At 38.1% G+C, this 23,589-nt stretch overlaps 1 protein-coding gene across 1 annotated transcript; it reads left to right on the plus strand.

The window, feature by feature from the left end:
• The first annotated feature begins 741 nt into the window (after window positions 1–741).
• On the plus strand, window positions 742–2,733 carry LOC149846935 (uncharacterized). Its single transcript, XM_089996669.1, has 3 exons — window positions 742–1,696; window positions 1,801–1,880; window positions 2,406–2,733. The coding sequence occupies exons 1-3, from the start codon at window positions 833–835 to the stop codon at window positions 2,497–2,499; spliced, it is 1,038 nt and encodes a 345-aa protein (XP_089852795.1). The 5' UTR covers window positions 742–832; the 3' UTR covers window positions 2,500–2,733.
• Window positions 2,734–23,589: the final 20,856 nt, after the last annotated feature.

A 23,589-nucleotide genomic window follows, 5' to 3' on the forward strand; every position in this document is an offset into this window, starting at 1 on the left:
CTTGATTTTTGTTTTTAAATCATTGTTTCTCCCATCATGTTCTCTTCATAAGAGGGATGATAGAACGATGTTTCCACCATTCTACAGATGTGGTGGATGCGCGCTGAGCATTTGATCCCTTCGGCGTAAGTTCTCTGATTCGTTTGCAGCCCCAGTCTATCATATATAAGGGTGCCAATGGGTGGGGTTTGGTTCAAACTCAGGTGGAACCAGACTTGGACCCAATTTTTGAGTTTGTTATCAAGTTCAAACCCGATTCTAATCGGGTCCAGTATAAGAAAAGTCATACTGGACCTGATAAGAACTACATGAATCATACTCGGACCATATTTGGTAAAACAATATTTTTTATTATTTTTACATTGAAAATTTGCAGGTCTTAATCGGGTAGGGGTCTGGTATAAAATTTCACAAACTATACCCGGGTCCATTATTAATCGGACCTTCGAGTCCGGACCCGGGTCTTATTATTTATCATAATACCTGGACCCTGTAGTGTTTGGTTCAGGGCGGGTCCGGGTAAACCAGGCCCGTTGACAACCTTTAGTCATACGCCTTTCTCGGGGTCTTACAGTAATTTCGTAAAACGCCGGTTTACCAGATTCGGGCTCTCAAGAATATTCCTTACTTGTCATCAGGGTCACCTTCTGGACTCTTCGTGGGAGGAAGGATCCAGAAGAAAGTGCTTGGTCCGCTTCCCCCTCGTATTTTGATCTCTCACCCTGTTCGCCAGCTCTTCGCGAACTTTCATTCTCTGCCCAGGAGGCTTTTTCATTCCTTCGTAAGTCCTACCATTTCCCACTGCTTCTCTCTTCTTCCTTCTGACGAAAGAATGGCCAAGTACGGCGAGGGGGACAAGAGGTGGATCGTAGAGGAGCGCGCCGACGGCCAGAACGTCCACAACTGGCACTGGGCGGAGAAGGACTGCATGGACTGGTCCAGGTGCCTCCTCTCGAAGCTTCTCGAAGGCATCCCCATCCTCACCGGCGAGGGAAACCTCTGGGTCCGGACCAAGAAGGTCGAGAAGGTGGAAGGGGAGGCCTACGTCAACATCCGCAAGGGAAAGATCATTCCGGGCTACGAGCTCTCCGTCCAGCTCTCTTGGGAGGGCGAGGCCAAGGACTCCGACGGCAAGACCCTGCTCCAGGTCGACGGCCTCGTCGACTTCCCCTACATCGCCGACGAAAACGCCGACGAGGATCCAGAGATCAAGATCAGCATCAAGGACGAGGGCCAGATCGGGATGCGGATCAAGGAGGCGTTCGTCGCCGCCGGCAAGCTCATCTTGATCGATAAGGTGAGGCAGTATGTGAACGGGATGAGCGCCGGCGGGCCGGCGAAGGACGAGGTCGAGCTGAAGTCAAAGGCGGTGAAGGCAAGGGTACCGGCTGCATCAGCGAACCCGGCGGAGGAAACCGGAGAGAAGAATAAGCAGGCCGCGAAGAAAAAAGGGTTCAGGACGATTAGCTTGAGCGAGAGGTTCAATTGCAGGGCGAAGGATATCTACGAAATACTGATGGACGACAACAGATGGAAGGGGTTCACGCAGAGCAACGCGAGGATCAGTAGGGAGGTGGGAGGAGAATTCTCGTTGTTCGACGGCTCGATCACGGGCGTTAACGTGGAGTTGCGGGAGGGGAAGAGCATTGTTCAGAAATGGAGGTTTGGTAGTTGGGCCGATGGTCTGTACTCTATGGTAATAAGGCGTGTCGTTGCTCCGCATTCATTTGTCCTTATACTTTTCCACTGCTTTTTCGTTTGAATTCTGATGGTTTCGTTTTCTTTCTTTGCGTGTTTTAGGTGAGTTTGACGTTTGAAGAGCCAGAGCCTGGTTTAACGATCATTAAGCTTGTCCAGACTGACGTCCCCGAGGAAGACAGGTCACCCATTTTTTCTTTTCATCGTTTCTCCTTCTCCCTCTTGATTTTATTTTATTTGGCTTCTATGAGTTTTCTCGTGCTTCAATCATTAGGTAAGTGCTTTCGTTTTGGTCAATTCGTTCTAGTTCGATTGTTGTGGTGCTAATTTATGTTTTAGTCATAGTTTATAGTTGCAATGTTATGTTTTCTTTTGTCGTCTTTTTTTCTTCTTCTTTATTTCTTGTTTACGTTTCTTATTTGAAGATGGGCAATGGGTTTTTCCTTGTATCTCGAACGAAACTGATGCTTCGCCATTTATTTGACATCAATCTTTTATGATGGCATTTCAATGCGACTGAGATGAGATGAATCGGTAGTAGCTGCAATGGTTTTACTTTAATCTGGGATTTTTAAGTTATCTTTTGCTCATGCGGGGAGTTGAAAAGATTTGGATGGAATTCATGTTTAATTTCATTTGTTTTTCTCAAAGTTCTGATTACTTAAATTGTTGCATGCTCATCCTGTTCTATTATGCTCATTATGCAGATATGGAAATGCTACAGTTGTTGAGAATACTGAGAGAGGGTGGAGGGATCTTATCTTTCACAAGATACGTGCTCTTTTTGGCTTCGGAATCTGAAAATCAAATATGTGTGGATTAATGTTAACATGTTCAATGCTTTCAAGACTTTTTCCCCCACAATGACCAGAAACACGTAGTGATATGATATTTTTTGCATGAGGTATTGTTTGGATGCTGTTGAACATGAATTGGGTTGAATCACAGTAAGGCTGCTAATTACGCAAATTATCCTCACTGCCCATGTACTTGAATTTTGTGATGCAAAATTTTATAGATCACTTGATCAAGAAAGATTATGGTGGTGTATGGTTTCCTTTTCATGTTAGCTATGCTTTGTTTGACTATGCAGCACAAATGCAATTTCTTACTATAAGTCTGCTCAAGATGATGAAAAAAATAAAAGCACAGGGCATGTTTTGTCGATTGATGTTGCTGGGGGAAGTTACAAGAGTGTCGGTTTTCATTACCTTGATATTTAACTTTTTGTCATGGCTTATGGAAAGATTCTCCCTATTTGGTGGCTCATTTTTCAAAAACCTGTTTTGCAAGCTGGAAGCTGGTCACAATTTAGTTCCCTCATCATGGAAGGCATACTTCCAAGGACATTAGATTTTGAACGTGAGTTTTTTTTGTTCTTAAAAAACAACATATGAATTGTGCTCCTTATAAGAAGGGAATCATAGTTGATCTACTTTAATTAGATTGAAGAATAATTCTTAGATGATAAACATTTTATATAATTCTTTAGAAATGCAAAAAATTGTTTACTTTTGTTAAACTCAATGGCATTAAAAATTCAATCTTTTCTTTTCAACTTTAAGATTTGTATTTTGATATAAAGTCAAGCCAAAGGTGGCAAACGTTTCTTCTGTTAGATTGTTAGTATGGTATGTTAATATTCACCTATAATTCGCTACTTGCTAGTTTTTGTGTTAAGAAATAGCGATTTTTGTTTAGATATGTCCATACCAGATTTTGTCTTATATATGTACAGCAGACTAATTTTGTAATCATATAGTAAATATTAAGAAAATTATTTTGGGTCCCATGAGTATTCAAGGAACACACTCTATGCATGTAAAAGCAAAAAAAAAAAAAAATCTTAGATGTAATAGTAGTATCATATATTGTTAGGACCGCTTTCTTCTTTGAATTCTGAAGGAATTATATTCTTCTTATTTGTGTTTCCCGATTCACATGAACCTAAAAGATCCTTACTTCTTGATTCCACTTTATGTGTCACTTCTTGATTTCTCTTTCCTCTTTGGCGACAATGGACTCAGTGGGTCTTCATTGGAAACTTAGGTCAACGAATCTTCTTTAGCATGAGGCTAATAGCTCGTGAAAGTTATCTTAAAAATCCTCTTGGAATGGTGAGACTTGGCAGGTATAGGCTGACACATCTTCCTTTGTTTGAGGCGAATAGATGGTGAAAGTTGTCTAAAAATCCTCCTTGAAATGGTAAGAGTTGGAGGGGTATTCTGTCAAATGTACTGGCCCATATTAATATGTAACTGAAACATAGAAGAACACACTTCCCATCTAGCGTGTAAAAAGCAGGATATTTGAATAAAGAAATATCAAACATAACCCATCGAACATGAAGATACGTTGAAGCCAGCTAGCCGTATCTCTCTTACCAACTTGCTGCCATCACCTGCCTTTTATGTGTGATAGCGATCTTTTGTCTATGCTTGAATGTCTTGAATCTAGAAGTTATGGGTCCACAGATGTATTTCCTGGCTGTACCATAGCCACTTTTTTAATTTTGTTTTTTTGTCCGTGAAAGTTAAGGTGATGTATGTTGGCCAGTTCTGATTGTCTTTAATTTGGAGTTTAGTACATGCTCCCTGACTGAATTGCTATAAAAAATGAACTGTTGTTCAACTGCACAAGTGTTGTGCAACTGTTTACCTGTAATTTAGAATGACAAAATGGAGGTTGAAGATTTAGATAGTCATGGTTGGCTAATTTTTCTTTTCAAAGGTAGCTACAGCTTTGTTGCATGTGACAATTACTTTTATTTGCCACCTTTTATGCATGTGAGAACAGATTCTGTTTGGTGTCTTGGACTTAATTGTAGTATGTTAAGTATGTTCTGCAGTCCTCCTCATTGGTGATCATTGTTGAATATTTAAGTTGAGTCTCTAGCTTTGTTATCGTCAGTCATATCTGCATGTTATTGTTGTTTTTTGTAATGTCAGAGTTTACAGCTTTTTGCTAGAAAATAAAACATTTGGAATCTATGGAGATTTCTAGCTAAGGTTTTAAGTTCCAGACTGAAAGACTTTGTTTTTCTTTTAAGCGCCTTTAACATTTTGCATCAATTGGTTACTATTATTCTATTGTCTTCCCTTTTGGTTTTTGTTTATATGTGGTCCATATCTATTAAATTTTGTGTTGCGATTTCAAAGTTTCTCCTGTGGTTTATATGAGGAAGTTCTTATAATTATTGTTTAGGCCTTTTAAGTTTATTTCTTTGTCTGTCACCTCAATTACATTTCTCACATTTATTCTCATTTCTCTTGAAAAAAATTCTCACGTTTTATTTTATTTTGAGGTTCTTAACTTTTATGTGGAATATGTAATTCAAAAGTTAGTATATTAAGACAATTTTTTTTTTCTTTTATGAATTTATTTGGGATTTCTCAAAAAGCAAGTAAATGGATAAGAATTTGTAATGAAACAGGATGTGCACAATCACAATGCCAACGAAGGGCTACACAAGTGCACAGATACAATATGTTCTCTAATGGACCGATAACAATCTCATAAAAGAGATATACAAAAGCATGAATTCCACAAGAGCACAATGGCACAAATTCCATAAGAGCACAATGTAAAAAACTGATTTTTGTATAACAGCCAATATGCTTAGAAAAACATACTTTACATGGAGTGGTGAGGCTCTATTTATAGAGCCTCACATACATTGAAAGGGAGGCAGTCCAACAGTCGATGGACTGCCTAAAAATCATTACTAAGATCTCGGTGTGGAAAAGCTTGCAATTAAAGACACTTTTGAAAATCTCTGCAAAAAAATATGCATTTAAAAAATGTAACAAATTAAATAAAAATATAATCGAAAGCTACAAACATCTCATGAAACATCAATCATCCGCATGCCTTGCCCCATCCACATGGGGCAGCATCATAACTCTGTAATATAATACAGTCCAATAGGGACTGTAGAGTCTTTTTTTATTTTCTGTTTTTTATGTCAGTCAATATGACTGTTAGAGAGGCAGTCCAACTAGTCATTGAACTGTTAGGCTCTGCCTCTGAATGTCCAGGATCATTGAAAGACTGGCTGTCTGCTTTTCTCTGTTTATAAATGATAAAAAGGTATATAATCCTTTTAACCATTTTCCAGAAACCATTTTGAAGAATCTGCATATCTGTTACTTGGGTTGCTATTTAGATAACCTATTTAGAACAATTTTGCAAAATGTTACAAGGAAATGGAGAATTTCTAATTGGGTTTATATTTGGTACAATCAATTGTACCTACAATATAGTTTGAATCTCACTATGCGAGTTGTTTTGACACAATCTAACCTCATAGATGTGTCCAACATGCTTGATTTAGTAGGAATAGACTTTTGGATAATGTTTTATCGATGGCAAAATGTGTTTTTATGAGTCAGGAAAATTGATTTTTGGATCGTCGGAAAAACCTATATATGTAGATACCTCAATTTTAACCGAGTCATTTCATACAACCAAGATCTCATGTTTTTAACTAATTTCAAATTAATATTAACTTTAACCTTGTTTTTGTTAAGATTAAATGTATCTTTTTGCATATATATATATGTATATTGATTATTTGTATATATACATACTTATGTATATAGTATAGCATATACGTATACATTCACGTGTATGCGTATATATATTGGGGACTAAGTCAAAACAAGTTGACTTAGTCCCAATGGCTAGAAATTCTAGCCGTTGGGAGGCTTCTCCTTGATTGGCTAGTGAGAGGACTTCCTTTCCTTTCCTTTACTTTTCTCCTCCTCTATAAATAAAGGGTGTGTGTGAATGTGTAAGGTTAAGAGAGCGATGGGTAATATTAGGGTTGTGTATTATTTTTCTTTGAGTGCATTATAATAAAGCTTGAATGCAATTTTATTTTGTATTTCTTTTAATGTCCATTATGAATAAAATTATTTTACATTTTGATATGTTTCTTTTAATTTTTAAGTTTGTTATTTAAATGTATAATGTTACGAGTCTTGGAGATCATCATGGAGTGCATTGGAATCCGCACCATTTTGTGACATAGTATCAGAGCATGACATCAGTCTTGGAAACGATTCATATTAATAAATGAAATGGGTTCAAAGATTTCACATTCCGGTATGTATCTTTGGCTTCTTGTCTTTTATATGTATGGTATGTTTTAAAAAGGAGTTATGTTAAAAATAAATATTTTTGTGAAGTATGTGAAAATTGCGGTGTTTTGATATGTCTTAGATTATGGATATGTGTAGTGAAAAACTATATTTTGCATATGCTTTTACACACTCATTTCATTTGATCAAAAATATTTATTTTTATATTGTGCCTTATTGTGTATCCTCTTGTGGGGTTTGTGATTGTGTTCTTTTAGAACATTTCTTTTTGGTTCCCTTTGTGGGTATTGTGAGTGTGTTTCTTAGAGAACACCTTTGTAGTCATCCGCTTAAGTTGAATGTGTGACTTCTTATAATATTATGTGTTTTGAAAAATACTAAAATTTATATTTCTTGACATATGTATGGACTATCTTTGGATTTTTTTAATATATTATGATGTGATCTAAGTAACAGGGACTCGGCAAAGCAGGTGCTGCACCCACGTCGACGCGACGCGGGTGCGGCATCGGGTGCGGACAACACGACCCTGGGTGCGTACTGCACCCAGGGTCGTTTTCGTCTACATTTTGCACGTTAAAAAAAAACCCCGATGAAAAGGAGTGATTAGGGCAATTTGTTTTTTGCCCAAATTACTCCTCTTCTCTCCCGCGTAGCTCAGCTCGAGCCCTCTCCTCCCGACGCCCCAATGCCACCTCCTAAGCTCCTCCTTTCCCTCGTCGCAGGTACGTCCCTCTCGCTCTCTGCTTGTGTCGCCAGGGGAGGGGCTGAGCCCCCCCCCCTCTCCCTGCGCCCTCTCTTTCTCTTGTTGGGTCGACAGGGGAGGGGTCGAGCCCCCCCTGCGCCCTCTCGCTCTAAAGGTGGTTCGGCAGGGGAGGGGCCAAGCCCCCCCTGCTCCCTCTGATTTCGGCAGGGGAGGTGTTGAGCCCCTCTGCTCCCTCTGATTTCGGTAGGGGAGGCGCCGAGCCCCCCCCTCTCGCTCTCTTGTTGGGTCGGCAGGGGAGGGGCTGCGCCCTCCCTGCACCCTTTGTTTTCGGCAGGGGAGGGGCTGAGCTCTCCATGCTCCCTCTGTTTTTGGCAGGGGAGGGGCCGAGCCCCCCCTCTCGCTCTCTTGTTGGGTCGGCAGGGGAGGGGCCGATCCCCTCCCCCCTCTCGCTCTCTTGTTGGGTTGGCAGGGGAGGGGCTAAGCCCCCCCTTGCTCCCTCTGTTTTTGGCAGGGGAGGGGCTGAGCCCCCCCCCCCCCCCCCTCTCGCTCTCTTGTTGGGTCTGCATGGGAGGGGTTGAGCCCCTCCCTATTTTCGGCAGGGAAGGGGCCGAGCCCCCCACCTTGCTCCTTTTGATTTCAGGGGAGGGGCCGAGCCCCTCACCCCCCCTCTCGCTCTCTTGTTGGGTCGGCAGGGGAGGGGTTGAGCCCCCCTGCTCTCTTTGTTTTCGGCAGGGGAGGGGCTTGGGAGAGGAGAGGAGAGGAGCGGAGAGGAGTGATTTTCAAAATAAGATCGGCATTGACATCTCGCTCACCAACATCTCAGTAATGCCGAGTTGGGTGGCTTGGAAATCGCATATCTGAAGAAACCTCGCTGTTTCTTCACATGGAATTCACAGATTCTTACAAACAAACCGACCCTTGTTACTTCTCCCCCGATTCGTGCTTCCTCGCTATCGCTGTCGACTATCGGCTAGTTATCCGAGATGTTCTCTCTCTCAAGGTACCCTTTTTTCCTCTTCAAACACTGTTTTCTTCAACAAATTGGAATTCATCACTGTTGATTTGTTGATTTGTTGCTTATATGCATACACACGATTACCCAAATCACCATGCTATCATTTTTGGCACTTTAATCTTGATGACAATGCGAAGATTTTTTTTCTTTTGGGCTCCCCCTGCTAGAACCAAGTGATCGTGTATATGGTTTTATAGTTTTCGAGATTGCTTTTAATATTTGTGTAAACCTTGTAAGCACCGGAAGGTAAGAAACAGGGCAAGTGAGATTTTATAGATACCCGCCGGAGTTATTTGGGGTAATTCCACTATTGGTTTGATGTTGTTTTGTTTCTTATATTATTGTTTTTTGGGACTTGGATTTGATGGTTGTTGCAATTTGAAAGAGATATATAGATGTGGAAAAGAGCAATATGCGTAAAAATTCGGTATAATTCACGTCTCACTAAAAGAACATAGACCAGTAACCTGCTTCCATTACATCACAAGACATATTGCATTGTCTGTAACTTAGTAAGGAAGATTTAAGCTGCATGCATGATGAATGATATTATGACAATGTTAACTGTTAAATGTTAAACTGTTAAAACTTCAAAATTATATATATATATATATATATATATATATATATATATATATATATATATATATATATATATATATATATATATTATTTTTGCCCCTGCTGCACCCGGGTTTTTTTGGAAGTGCCGCATCCCCGCACCCGCACCCATGTGACATAGGATGTGATCAATCATAATCTTTTATCGTTATTTATTTTTAACGAGGCCTTTTTGAATATGTTATTTCATATATATTTGAGCAATATTGCTCTATTAAGTAAATATTATTTTCAAATGACACGTGTTGGATTAAGATTTTCTTTTTTTATATGCCTTAATTATTGAAAGGCATAAACATGACTTGTTATCATATAAAAAATGTGTTTATCTTTTGTGATTTTTCTCTTGCGTATTGATATTTTACATCATGCTTATTAAAAAAAATGTTACAATATGAGAAAAATCTCTTGTTTAAGTGTGATCTATATAGCTCTTTGGGAATCTCCATTTGATCGTCTTTAATTGCTTCATAGTAGACTTATGATTTATCTCTAACTTTTTAGTCATATGTGTTCTTGTCTCTTTAATGAGATTTATTATCTTTCGTATAAGATTTGCTTAGTGCACTTGGTTCTCATTGGTGGATTTATGATCTTTCGGGGATTCTCAAACTTTATAATTCCACCACCTCTATGAAGAGTGCTTATATTGGGCATGACTCATTATTTGCTTATTCAAGATTATGAAAATTGTCATGAGACATCTTATATTGCATTTGATTGTATCAATTGACACTTGTTATCCATATGATTGCACTATATTCATTCGAAGTTTTCATCTACCGTTATTAGGATTTTATTTAAAACTTTATTTTTTCAAATCGGTTCTTATATATAAACTTATTTGAAAATTGTTTTTCGTGAGTATTTATTGCCTTCTTATGGCATTTGTGTTGTTCATCAGAGACTTTTATATGGTACATCATTTTTCTTGGCCTTGTTATTGCTAAATCATAGATGCTTGTTGGGGTGAGTTGTGTGCACCTTGTTTTATATCAATTTAGATTGTCAACTTGTAGTTTGGCTCTAACTGACGGTTATGCGATCTTTGATTGTGAGCATGATAAATCACTCATTTGTTTTTGGCCATTGTTTTTTATTATGGATGCTTATAATTATGTGTATCTGTGATGACTATCTATTTTTTGAAACCACTGTGTTTCGAAAGATTGTTAAAATTGATATTTTTATTGATGACATTAGTGTGTTTCCATTACAATCATTCTTACCTCGAGTGTCTTCTTCTTTTTATGCCTCTTATTTAAGTGTCATTATATGTAGACAAGAGATGTTTGTTAACACCTTCGTGTGTGTGTGTTTTTATCCCTTTGTTAGCATTGAGATTATACTCTTGATCTAGTCGTTGATATATTTATTTTTTTGAGTGTCATTATATGTAGACAAAAGATGATTATTCACACCTTCGTGTGTGCTTTTAGCCCATTGTTGGCATTATATTCTTGATCGAGTCGCTGATATATTTGTTTTTTTTTTAGTGTCATTATATGTAGACGAGAGATATTTATTCACGCCTTCGTGTATGATTTTAGCCCTTCGTTGTCATTATGTTTTTGTTCTAGTCGCTGATACACTTGTTTTTAAGTATCATTATATATAGACAAGAGATGTTTATACACCTTCGTGTGCGTCTTTGGCCCTTTAGTGGTATGATGGTTATGCTCTTGTTTTAGTCACTGATACACTTGATATTTGAGGTTTGCATGCCTAGGAGGTGATTACTTGTGGTGGTTAAAACAATGTTTTAATTTGCAAAATTTATTCATTATGATGTATGATATTTAAAAAAAAATCTATTCGGAACTTATCTAAATTCATTTTCTCTTTTATGAGAAATAGTTGTTGAAATATTTTTATGCATTTTGCATTATGCTTTAGTTGTATGGGTTATTCTATGATTAATTGTCTTGCATAATTTGTATAAGTTTATGCTTTTTCAAGCATATATATTTATTAAAAATTATATTTTTTATTTGTTTGTGTTGTCCTTCGTTGGTTCTTTGTGTTGTCCCATAGTGGACTTGTGCTTTTGAACTTTTGTGCTTATATTACGCCTTTGTGCCTTTGTATTATCCACTCTTGGACTTGCACGCGCTTTTGCACTGTGTTTTTATAATTTCGCATATTTTATTACATACTTTTCTAAGCATTTCATTAGTGAAATCTCTTATGTGTATGCCCATAATGGCTATTGTGTGTATTTGACACTTGGTATTATCTTTTGAAAAATTAATGTTTCGTTATCACTCTTGTCTCTTATGTCTTTCGCTGTGTAAAACTGTCTTGTGATTTTAACTCTCTTGTGAGTTCTTTATTTAATAATCATGTCTTCTATGTGTATTTTTTGTAAATAATGCACGTTTTCATCTATGATTAAAATGCTAAAAGTTTATCTTATTTGAAATTAATGTTTGTTCTCTTTAAATGATGTTAAATTAAATAGTTTTTATATTGTGTGCTTGGCCATCCTCTCTCTATAAATATATAGCTAATATAATTATCATTTGAAATCTTCTTAAGATATGTTTTTGTATAGTTAGATGTTTTGTTAGTTCTATTTACAGGTTTATGACAATTAAAGCTGTGTAATGGAGCATATGATAAAGCACTTCCCGAAGGAAGCAATGAATGAAGAAAATCGATAAAGACATGATATTTTATGTAATGGGTTGCTTATTTGTATTTACAAACATACACTGAAAGTTTGAGGGGGGGTGTTAAGATTAAATGTATCTTTTTGTATATATATGTATATACATACATATATATGTATATTGATTATATATATATATATATATATATTGGGGACTAAGTCAAACAAGTTGACTTTAGTCCTAACGGTTGGGAGGCTTCCCCTTGATTGGCTAGTGAGATGACTTCTCTTCCTCTCCTTTATTTTCTTCTCTCTTTCTCCTATATAAATAAAGGGTGTGTGTGAACGTGTAAGGTTAAGAGAGTGATGGGTAGTATTAGGGTTGTGTATTATTTTTTTTAAGTGCATCGTAGTGAGGCTTTGAATGCAATTTTATTTTGTATTTCTTTTAATGTTCATTATGAATAAAAATATTTATTTGTATTTTGATATGTGTCTTTTAATGCTTAAGTTTGTTGTTTAAATGTATAATGTTTTGAGTCTTGGAGATCATTATGAAGTGCATTGAAATCCGCACCATTTCATGACAAATTTTAAACTTCAAAATGGCTTCAAGTTTTTTTGTCCAAAAGAAAAATTAAACTAGAGGATTTCAACTTTCAAACGAGCTAAAATTCAAGTAAATCTGATACTAGCATCCAAAGTTATGGTTAAAGATAAGTTGGCATCTCCTAACGACATATGAAGTGTTGTTAGTAGTTGACCTGGACCATGCTGTCGCGAGCACCTTACTAACGTCACATGATTGGTCGTCATTATCCAACCAAATCCATGATGTGTCATTAGCATTTCTTAATGACACATGAATCGTTGTTAGCAACATGCGTTGTTAGCGGTTTATTTGGTCAAAAAAACGTGCGTCATTTGGAGATAAGTCCTTTTGAGTCCTATTTCCTATGTTACTGGGACACGCCACTTTAGGTGGCATACTGTGTCAGGTAGCGCACACCATTTTGCATGTCTTATATTATATTATATTATATAATAATATATATATTTTAGATATATAATATATAATTTCAATATATAATATATTATGTTTAGTTTATTTTGAATTTATTTTGTCTTTATGTGATATTTAATATATATATATATATATTAAATATTAAATATCATATATATGGTAACTGGAATATGTGAACTAGCAAAATATGTAAATTAGTATGCACTGAGATTTTCATGGTTTTTTTTTTCTAAAATTTCAATGTACGGATAAGTTCTAGATGCTTGGTTTTATAAAAATAGACTCTTGGATCATCCGATTACAATGTACATGAAGGATCTTTTAAAGCTTGAAAATCAATGACTCAGAATTTTCGTAAATATTCAAGCACAAAAATCACATTTCTTAATCCGATTATGATGATCTAATAGTCAATTCCAAGCAAATGGACAACGTCAAATGCATTTATAGGGCTAGATTTGCAAAAAAAAACCTATGAAAATCTCAGTTCATACTAGTTTACATATTTCAGTTTTCCTATATATATATATATATATATATATAGTTATGTCCCCGTACCAACATTTTTTGTATTGGCATGTCGTACCATCCATATTTGTACCTGTACCCAGGTACAAATATGGATTCAATGAACTTACCGTTATTCTAACTTACAGATAAGTTAGAAAATTCTCTAATTTATCTCTTTCTTGAATCTTAGGCAAATCAAAAAAAGACCTTTTAGACTTTGGTCATCTCACCTTTGGGTGGATTTGGATCTTCGGATTTCAGATACGTAAGAGTTGTGCCAAAATTTGCCAAAAAATCTATAAATAGGGGTTCAGTCTCCTTCTTGTAGGATCTGACATCTGAGATCTAAAAGCGCTCTTACCTTGCAGAAATCCCTACTGATCTGAACCTAACACCCTAGCTTAGCTAAGCCCATTTAGCCAAGCCTAAGCCTTAGATCCCCTATTTCACCCAGTTTTGGAACCCGCACCTAGTCGAAGTATTGCTCGAGTTTTTGTCGTGCTCGTCACTGTTGTAGGAAAGGGCTACTTAAGCTCAATGTGAGATTCATAGTGTTTTTGTGTTCATTTCGTTTATTTCATTCTTTTGTAAGTGTGGATTTCTCTAAATTTCATATATCGTTTGTGTTTCTTATTTTTTTCAAGCCTTGGTGGAGGCTCACACCATCAAGCTTACTTTTCTTTATAGGACTCGCATATGTGGTGTGATCACTTGCAAGTTAAAGCCCGTATTGAAGATTTTAAGTCCTTGGTGCGGCTGATTTCTGCTCAACAAAACAGTAAAGGCACTCAACTTGAATTGCAAACCCCACATCTCTCTATCTAGTCTCAATTTCGAATCCATTTTTTGATCCAAAAACTTTTTTTTCCGGATAAACCCTCCTTTTGGTTTTCAAAATGTGTGGGTCTCCAGAAAGGCAATCACGGTGGGACCTCGTCTAGGCATCAAAATCAGCATCTTTGGGATTTTCAGGGTTGCGAGGTTAGTTCATTTTTTTATATATTATTTTTGGATATTGGATCCAGCTTATATTCAAAATTCAAGTCTATTTATTTTTCTATCTGACCCTATCCTGTTGGCTGAGCCATTTCTCTCTATTCGTAAATCGTATCCTCACATTCTAGAATTTGTTGGAAAATAGACAATTGACTCTACAATCCTTATTTTCGGCACATATTCAAAATATTCCTCTAAGGCATCCGAAAACATGTAGAAATCAAGAAAACTTATTATTTTCTGATTGTTTTCTACATACCTGTTTTTGTTTTTCATACCATAGCTCAGTGCTCTAGTCTAAAAAACTAATATTTTTACAACCTTTGGAAGGATGAAATACATATCTAAAAATCCTCTGTTTTGATTCAGAACCGAAACCCCTCTTAAGGTCATCGTTTCCCTGTTTTTGACCAAGGCAAAAATTAGGCCTACCGACGATAACTGCCTCGGAAAGCTGTCTTCTGAAAGCCTGTCTCTTCGATCGTTTATCGGATCGGGGTGATTCTAGTGGCGTCGGAAAGCTGACTTCTCGAGCTATTTTTGTTCTTTTTACTGTTTTTTTGTTTTTCAATGCTGATGATAAAAAATAGCTTAGAACAATCAGAACAAGTGTCTTGACATCTGTTTTCTCTTGTTTTAGGTGCATTGTTGGTGTTGTATCTTAATGCCCGCTGATCGCTTTTTGGCAAATAAGGTGTCTTTGGAAAGATCTCCGAGTCTAGTCATTTTGGGATTGTTTTGGAGTATGCCATTTTCTCAGTCCACAGTCAATGTAAAAAATATGATACATATTTTGGATTTCAGAAAAACCTCGTTAACTTTTAACTTCGGGTAAGATTTGGTTTTCAATTACCAAAATCTCGTGATTTTGTTACCCTAAGTTTCTATTTTGTCATGTGGTTGTTAGTGTGCATCGCTATGGGACCCATGAAATCCTTGGGTGAGGGTTTCCTTTGGATCCGATTTGATCTTGTGATCCTTATTCTTCCGAATAAGATCCCATTAAAAAGTAGTGTCCTTAAAAAATTGTTTAGTTTTTTAAAAATTTGAATTTTTAGATTTTTTTTTTGGGTGTTTATTTGTTGTTTTTTAGGTAGAAACCCTAGGTAGAGCTTAGTGTTTGTTTATTTGGCTTTAGTTTAAGAGATATAACTATAGACACATTATGTTCCTGGGGCCACGAGTAAGTCTGGGTTTGAACCTAGGTCTAGGTTTGGTCGGGTATGCTAAAAACAGGTTCATGTTCAGTTTGGGTTTTGACCTGGTTTAGTAAAAAAATTGATTCTCCCAAATTATTACAGATAAAATGTTAAAATTTTAGGATGAGCCAAGTGTCGGGGCCAATATTTTGCTCTTATCAAAACCGGTGTGTATTTTTTTTTTGTTGTTAATCGAGATTCACACACTGGTAGACACCCTAATTTTGACAGTCATTTTGTACAGGAATATGTCTGGAAGAAACAAGGCGGATGAAGGGATAAAGAAGCATCTATCGGCGGGAGAACTAGAGGTTTTCTTTAAAGGCGAGGCCAGTCATCGAATGGAAGACCTTCCCCCATTTTAATACTGCCCTAACGCATTGCTTTGCGAGTGCTTTTTTATGATACAGATGCACAATCGTATGAAAAAAATTCTTCTTTTGTCTCCGTACCATACTAAAAGGGGCCTCTCATTGAGACATGACCGCTCTTCATTCATAGAGACATGCTCTTTCTTCTTGCGACCAAGATTTTATGTTTTCAGTTCACTCTAAAGTAAGGCTAAATTCAACATCATTTTTTGCATTCAAAATGACTTCATTAAGGTTTTTATCCAAAAGAGGAATTAAACTAGATGATTTCAACTTCCAAACAAGCCAAAATCAGGACAATTTGATATCGAAATCCAAAGTTATGGTTAAACCAAATTTTCATTGTCATTAGCAGTTGACCTGAATCATAATATGTCACTGGCACCTTACTAACGACACAAGATCGTCCTCAGTAGCCAACCGAATCCATTATGTTTACGAAGGGTACAACACAACAATTTCAAAAAATGAGGGTACATGAACAGGACTATCTCTCTCTCTATATATATATATATATTATAGTGTGGGTCCAATGCAAGATCCATATAATGGTTTGTAGGTCCAATGCATTTTTTAGTAAGAGGGACATATTTTAGTAAAAGAGGGAGTTGTAGGATGACATTTTGAATAAATGAGGGGGGTGTAGGTAAAAAATGAATTAGGGGGTGGGGATGATGTTCTTAAATTTAAAAAAATGAATAAAGGAGGGTCTCCCACTGCATCACCGCCTGTGTGTGTGGGTATGAAGGAGGTAAAGAAAAAGATGAAGAAAATGGAGGAGGAGGCAGGTACCTCTCTCTCTCTCTCAGGGTACGAAGAAGGAGAACAAGGAGGTGAAGAAGAAGATAGAGGAGGATGAAGTAGGTACCCCCTCTCTCTCTCTTTTCCTTTTCTTCTTCTTCTCCCCTCTTGCTGCCGAGGGTGAGAAGGGAGAGGTTTGACAACGGAAAAAACAGAACAAAACGTGTGTGGGTTTTGGGTTGGGTCTTAATTGTATCCGACCTAACCCACAGGCTCACGTACTCATACTGCACTTGGTACCCGTATGCGTGTCGAGCCTTGTTGACACAGGTACATGGCTTGTTTTGTTGTATCTCGATAACATAAGTCATCAACATTTCCTGACCATACATGAATTGTTGTTAGAAGATCTTGATTGTGGTTAGTAGCATGTGTCGGTAGTGGTTTATTTGGTTAAAAAATTTGCACCATTTGAAGATAAGTCTCTTGAAGTCCTATCCCTATCTCACAAACTCGTGAGATAGGATTCAATCAACTTACCTTCATTCTCGAGAACCTAAAAAACTTTTTACCCTATCCCTTCTCTAGATCCTAGGCTAGAAAACCTTTGGCCAATCATAAAAAGACTTTTTAGACTTCGGTCGATCAGATTCCACCATCTCACCTTTGGATGGATTTAGATATCTGAATCTCGAATATATAAGAATCATGTCGGAATCCGCCAAAAAATCTATAAATAAGGGTTTAGTCTCCCCGTTGCAAGATCTGACATCTAAGATCTAGAAGCGCTCTTACCCTACAGAAATCCCTACTCATCTAGACCTAGTGCCTTAACTTAACTAAGCCCATTTAGTCTAGCCTAGGACCCGGATTCCCTATCTCACCCACTTTTTGGAACCCTCACCTTGCCAGAGTGTTGCCCGTATTCTGCCGTGTTCGTCACCTTCGTAGGAAAAGGCTACATGTATTATGATAACTAGAAGGCTTTCCTCGCATAAATCTTAACCCTTTCTAGTTATGGTATCTTGGTGCAAAAACTAATGGTAATTTTTCCTTGTTGCTCTATTTCTTGGAAGAATCAGTAAGGGTTAAAATTGAAAAAAGGAACTTCAAATTTCATTATATGGCTTGAGACAGTTGAGGGCTGCATTTTAGGGGCGTTTGTTACACTCCCACTCATGGGAGGCTTCTTTCCTTTGAAAGGGTCACATGGGGGAAAGTGCTTCCCTAAGGGGGAGGTATGAAACAATTTTGACTGGAAAGTTCTTTCTTTTTTGCTTTTTGCATTTATTTTCTGAGCCACTATATATTTCTCGTTGATATGTTTGTTTCACCCTTTGTAGGAAAGAAGCATATTTTCTATGAAAGAAAAGCTCTTTTATAGGTAAGGACATGAAACACGTCCCCTTGGAGAGTTTCTCGCAAGAGTAAAAACCAAAAAATAGGCTTTTAATCGAGCTACTGATTTCTGCTTAATATTGTCTTTTTCCTGGTTTGTGTCTTCTGTCTTGAATGAGGTGAAATTTTTTTAATCTCCTTCATTGCGTGGAAGACATTTAAAATTTCTTTAGGTCTCATTCTCCAAAGCAAGTCATTAGTTCATCTTTTTATTTTTTGTTTCTTGTGATAATCGTATCTTCATTTGATGTTTTTACATGGATTTCAATGGGTTAAGATTTGGTAGTCGTTTGTATGTGCAAACGACCTAGCAAATGGGGTGGAACCCCCTGTTTGTTTTTTTGTCACATCTAATACCATAGATGCAATCTACAGGTTTTGTTTAGTGTGAACCCTCTTTTGGATTGCCGAAATCCAACCTGTATACAGTTTTTTCCAGCGATCAAAAAATCAAAAGCTATGAAGGCATTGATTTTTCCTGACTCATAAAAACATGTTTTTTCATCGAAAAACATGATCCAAGAGTTAATTCCTACTAAATCTAGCATGCTGAACACATCTGAGGTTAGATTGTGTTGATAAACTCGCTTCATGAGATTCAAGTTAGATTGTAGGTACAGTTGATTGTTCCAAATATAAACCCGATTTCAATTTCAGTCATTCTTTGCCCTATACCTTCCTTTCACACACGGATGTTTTGTAGTTAGATTTCATGAAGATAATGAAAGAAATAAGATCCTTTTAAAGATCAAATCGAAGTCTCTTGAGACCTAAACTTTTAAATTCGGTATGCTAATATATATTTTATCTGTATTGAATTTTGCAGAAACTGTTTCCTGGTATTCTGCATATATCCGTTCCCTGGGTGCTACCAGAATGACTGCCAATATATCTGTTCTTAAGATTATTCTTGAATAACCGGTAGGGATGGATTTATGCGAGGAAAACCTTCTGCTGTTCAATGCCCAGGTCTCGTTCCCAAGATTCCTGATTCGTACATGTATTACAATCAAGCAAGCCATGTTAGTTATTTTTCTGAAGGGTGTCTATAGGCTTGGTCGTAGGCGTCTTTTAGCTGTTTGATCCCTCTTCGGTGTCAAGCCAAACAAGATAAAGGTGTCATCGAATTCCACAATTTCATTTCTCAATGTTCTCTGTGCATTTGATTTTGTGGTGCAACATGCCAGACAAATCCCCTGGTCCAGCGTTTGATACACACAGGACAACCCTGGGAGCAACCTTAACACCCAAAGTGTCATTAAAAAAAGGATACAAAATTTTGTTCACATTTAACAATAAGAGTTTTGTTGTTTGTATTGAACAATATTAGGGGGACGTTTGGAAGAGAGAAAGATGTAACAAAAGTGATGCAAAATAGAAAATCCTTGTGAATTTTTTGACCCTTTCAAATGAGAGAGACTTTCCCTGAGAGAGTTTTAGAACACTTTTTTGATAGAAAAACATTCCTCTGTGGGGGTGGTGGAGGAATGTTTCCTACCAAGAGCAAATTTATTTTTACACTTCTCACCACCATCTTATCATCACCACCACCCTCTTTCTCTTCTCTCTTATTTTTTTTCACATTTTTCACCCTGTTTTTCTCGGATAACTTCTCTTATGAGAAGCTCTCATAGGCAAAACTTTTTTTTCCCTATGAGAGTTTTTCTATATTCCAAACGTGCCCTAGGAGTCAAAGGCCCGTGAAGGCTCTGCTCATCTGTTTAAGGGGTGGCTTGTGGCGGCTAAAGTTTAAGGGACATCTTGAGTTCGAAACCCTGGAGTGCACTTCTCATTGTAAGGCCAAAGCTGGATTTACTCTGATGGGCAAGGGGATCTGGGATGTTTTGCAGATGGGTGCCACGGCGAGGGCACGAGTTAACCAATTGTGTTTTTTTTTTTTGGTTTGAAAGGCAAGCTGGGGTTAGGCAGACCCCCACCAGTTGTTATTCAACGTACCACTGGGGTTTGAACCTGCAACGTCCCACCACAAGGAGACATGCACTGACAGATCTCACTAACCACGCGGAGCCCCCCTGCCCCATTGGTAACCCGATTGTGTTTAATAAAAAAATTGGCAGTTTCATCCTGACTATTCAATAAAGAAAAGAAACAATGGCTGTAAAACAGGTCGTGTCGCAGTTGACCCTACCCCACCTATATGAGTAATCAATGGGCTTGGGTTTGGATATTTGTTGGGTCAGTCATATAGAAAACCATGTCCGACTGTACATTCTTTTTTCAAGATCCCAAATCAGAATCCGGATTGGCTTATTTTCGGGTTGGATCTTTAGTATCAGATTGGATCCGTGTTTGATTGGTTGTCTTATTGGGATTTTAAGCACGTTGGCAATGTCATTTTCCTCATTGGAGGATTTCTGAGTTCCAGTTTTTTACATCAACGTTCTGTTTGGGGGTTGGCAGTCAGAGGTAGCTGGACTGACAATTAGGAATCCACAAATTCTCTAGATTTGGCATTTCCAGGTTACCTGTTTGGGAGCACTTCAAAAAACCCCGGTCGGAGCTTAAAAAAAAAATCCATCATCAGCTGTTTCGTATTCTCTACATAGAGTTTAGATTTTGCATTCGTCTCTGCAGCTACTGGTTCTCAAGCCGATGTTCTCATCGCGGTATTTGTGTTTTAGAGACTATGTTTTGGGCCAACTGTTCTCATAATGGGATATGCAACCTATGGACACCAATTCATGCACAAGCTAGCTGAAACCTTTGTTGTTGCAATTATGGAAAAATGGACAGTTGTCTTCTAGTATCAGTTAAAAACAACTGAAAGGATTGTGGAATAATGAAAGCAACACATTTAAACTCACTTTCCATTCAGAAATTTGTTCAAACACTTGCTAAGCAATCCCAATGAGCAAACCATAGGTATAACACCATTACAACTGGGCATACCTCAATATTGTAGAAAGAGTTCTTAGGATGCATTTAGGGTTTTCTTAGCAAAGTAGCACAAAAACACAACCTAAAATAGGACTTTTCAGCAAAGCACCTTAAAACAAAGAATACAAGAAGACAAATGCAATGGAGGCACCTTATTTGCATTGAAATGATACTGTTGAAAAAAATTGTATATAGTGGGTTGGACATTGTGACAACTATGTTTAATCGAGTCGGCTCAGAGGCACACACTATCTTTTAAAGTGAGAGTTGCCCACTAAGATCAATTCTTTTGGTGCAATGGGCTTCAACACAACTCTGCTCTCAACATACAACTTAGCTTTTCTTTACACGAAATCGGTTTACGTCCTGCATTGAATGAATTCAATAACCTCGACACGATCACCTTGAATAGCCTATTGATACACATACTTATGACTCAAATACATGACTTCTCTCTACGCTCATGAGAAATACAAGAAAAAAAGTGCTTATAGTTATAGTATGGACACAATATCTCCTTGTATGACAACAATAGAGAGACTATTTTTTAATACTTCAAGTGAAAAGACAAATACTAGGAGATGAGCATAGAAAAAGAGAGAATGAATGAGAGAGTTGTAGCTTAAGAGGGAGAGAGTGAGAAAGAATTCTAGCCAAGAGTGGTGGTGGTGAGGAAAAATGGTATTAGACATGGGTATATATAGGCCCAAGCTCACCACCCAAGAGAAAGCTAATTGGGGCATAATGGGTGGTGGCTACTCAAGAAGGCCAATAAGAGTGGCATATCAAAAGCCAAACAAAGGGAAAAGTCACCTAACAAGCCCATTAAAATGGCCTCTCAAAAGGCCAATAGAAAGGAAAATGACCACGCAACATTCAAAAGACCAATATAAAGGGAAGAACCACCAAACATGCTCAATAAGAATGGTATCTAAAAAAACCAATTGAAAGGGAAAATCAACAGGATGGAGAGGCAACCAAAACCAATAAGAGGGAGAGTGACCACCCAAAAAGGTTAATAGGACATAAGCATTTTTTTTTTTCAAATTACTTAATTTTCCTCAAACCCAATCTTAGAAAAATAGGCTTATAAGTTCACATAATTTTGAGCCAAAAAGCAACACACACAATTGTTTTTTTTTCATAAACAAAAGAGAGGGACACACGAGCTTTTCAACTTAATCTGCTAGATAAGCTTCCCAACTTGATTTGCTATAGAGCTCCTGTTATACCATTTACAAAATTTCACAGAGACGTCCCCTAATGCTATCCACAACAAGAGAGAACCAACTTGAGGTTGTGCATTTTGAAAGAAGGGGAGTAGAAGAAAGAGTAAGGCAAGAGAGAAAGAGAAAGGGTTAAGGATTTGAAGGTAAACAAATCCATAAATTTGGCAGCTAAGAACTTAATATGGGAGGTGAGAGCCTAAAGCAGCCAAGGAATAATTCTTTAAGGCAGGGTCTTCATGTACCCCTGCCTTGTTAAAAGAGGAAGGTACCGAGGAAACGAATGCGTTCCTCCCTCCTCTTCCACATGGAACTATCTTCTGTCCTTTTATACGTCGTTAGGGATGCACAACGAACCGAGCTGGCTTGGCCACGGTTCGGTTAAGCTTGGCTCCTGTTGTAAATTAGCCCAGCATGTACTAGTTCTGAGGCTCAGACAGAGCAAATGAGTCGAGCTAGATCAGCCTACCGAGCTCGATAAGGCTCGATAGGCCCAATAAGGCTCAGTTTTATGAGCATTTTGGATTCACCCCACCGTGACCCGCCTCTTCTTGAGCCCCACCTTTTCTCGAGACCCTCTCTCTCTCCCCTTCCCTCTTTTCCTTTATCGATCTCTATCTTCCCCTCAACAGCCACACCCTGGGGGTGGGATGTGACGTGTCTCTTCCCCATTCTCGCTCTCTCTTCTCCTTTCTCACTCTCTCTTCCCCTTTCCCCTTTCTCACTCGGGGTTGGGGAAGAGGATGAGGAAGATGAAGAACAAGGAGGAGGGGGAGAAGGAATTAAAAAAAAGAAAAAGAAAAAGAAAAAAAAGAAGGCGGTCATCGCGATACCAATAGCTGGTCCCGGTGGTGGCCTAGTGGGGTATGCTCTGTCTCTCTCTCTCTCTCTTCCCCTTTCTCACTCTCTCTCCTCCCCTTTCTCACTCAAGGTTGGGGAGGAGGATGAGGAATATAAAGAACAAGGAGAAAGAGAGGGAGAAGGAAGAAGAAGAACAAGAAGAGAGGTGTCACCGACACACTGGTGGTGGCCCAATGGGTATGCTCTCTCTTTATGCTTGTTGAGCCCAGACCGAGCCTGGTCCAGGTCAATCCATTGTGCTCAATGCAAAACAGTGACCTAGGCTCAGCATGTACAAGCTCAACTTAACTTGGTTCAGGCTCGGAATGAGCCTGTACATCTTACTTTTTGGGTGAGCTAAGATTATACATGCCAAGTCCGGCTCCAGCCTAGCCGTGTGTATCCTGCTAAACACTGATTGGGACTAGCTTGAGCCGAGTCGAGCTTGGCTTGGGCTCGACACGAGCCAAGCCTGAACACCAGTGGTTTAGGCTCAGACCAAGCCCGAGTAGAGCATGTACACTTGCTTGAGCGAGCCGAGCTTGTACGAGCCTGGCTTGTGTGCATCCCTATACCTCGTAACCACGCATAATATTACTCCCTTACCTTCCACCTTAGTGTGCAATTACGTTT

The sequence above is a fragment of the Nuphar pumila genome, chromosome 2 (genome assembly GCF_984573655.1).
Source record: "Nuphar pumila chromosome 2, dmNupPumi1.hap1.1, whole genome shotgun sequence".
NCBI lineage: Eukaryota > Viridiplantae > Streptophyta > Magnoliopsida > Nymphaeales > Nymphaeaceae > Nuphar > Nuphar pumila.

What these genes read in the sequence shown, in the direction of transcription:
- LOC149846935 (XM_089996669.1), top strand. Translation starts at nt 833, where the DNA reads ATGGCCAAGTACGGCGAGGGGGACAAGAGGTGGATCGTAGAGGAGCGC. An exon ending in CCGATGGTCTGTACTCTATG is followed by an intron (nt 1,697 to 1,800) that starts GTAATAAGGCGT and finishes TGCGTGTTTTAG; the next exon opens with GTGAGTTTGACGTTTGAAGA. An exon ending in GACGTCCCCGAGGAAGACAG is followed by an intron (nt 1,881 to 2,405) that starts GTCACCCATTTT and finishes CTCATTATGCAG; the next exon opens with ATATGGAAATGCTACAGTTG.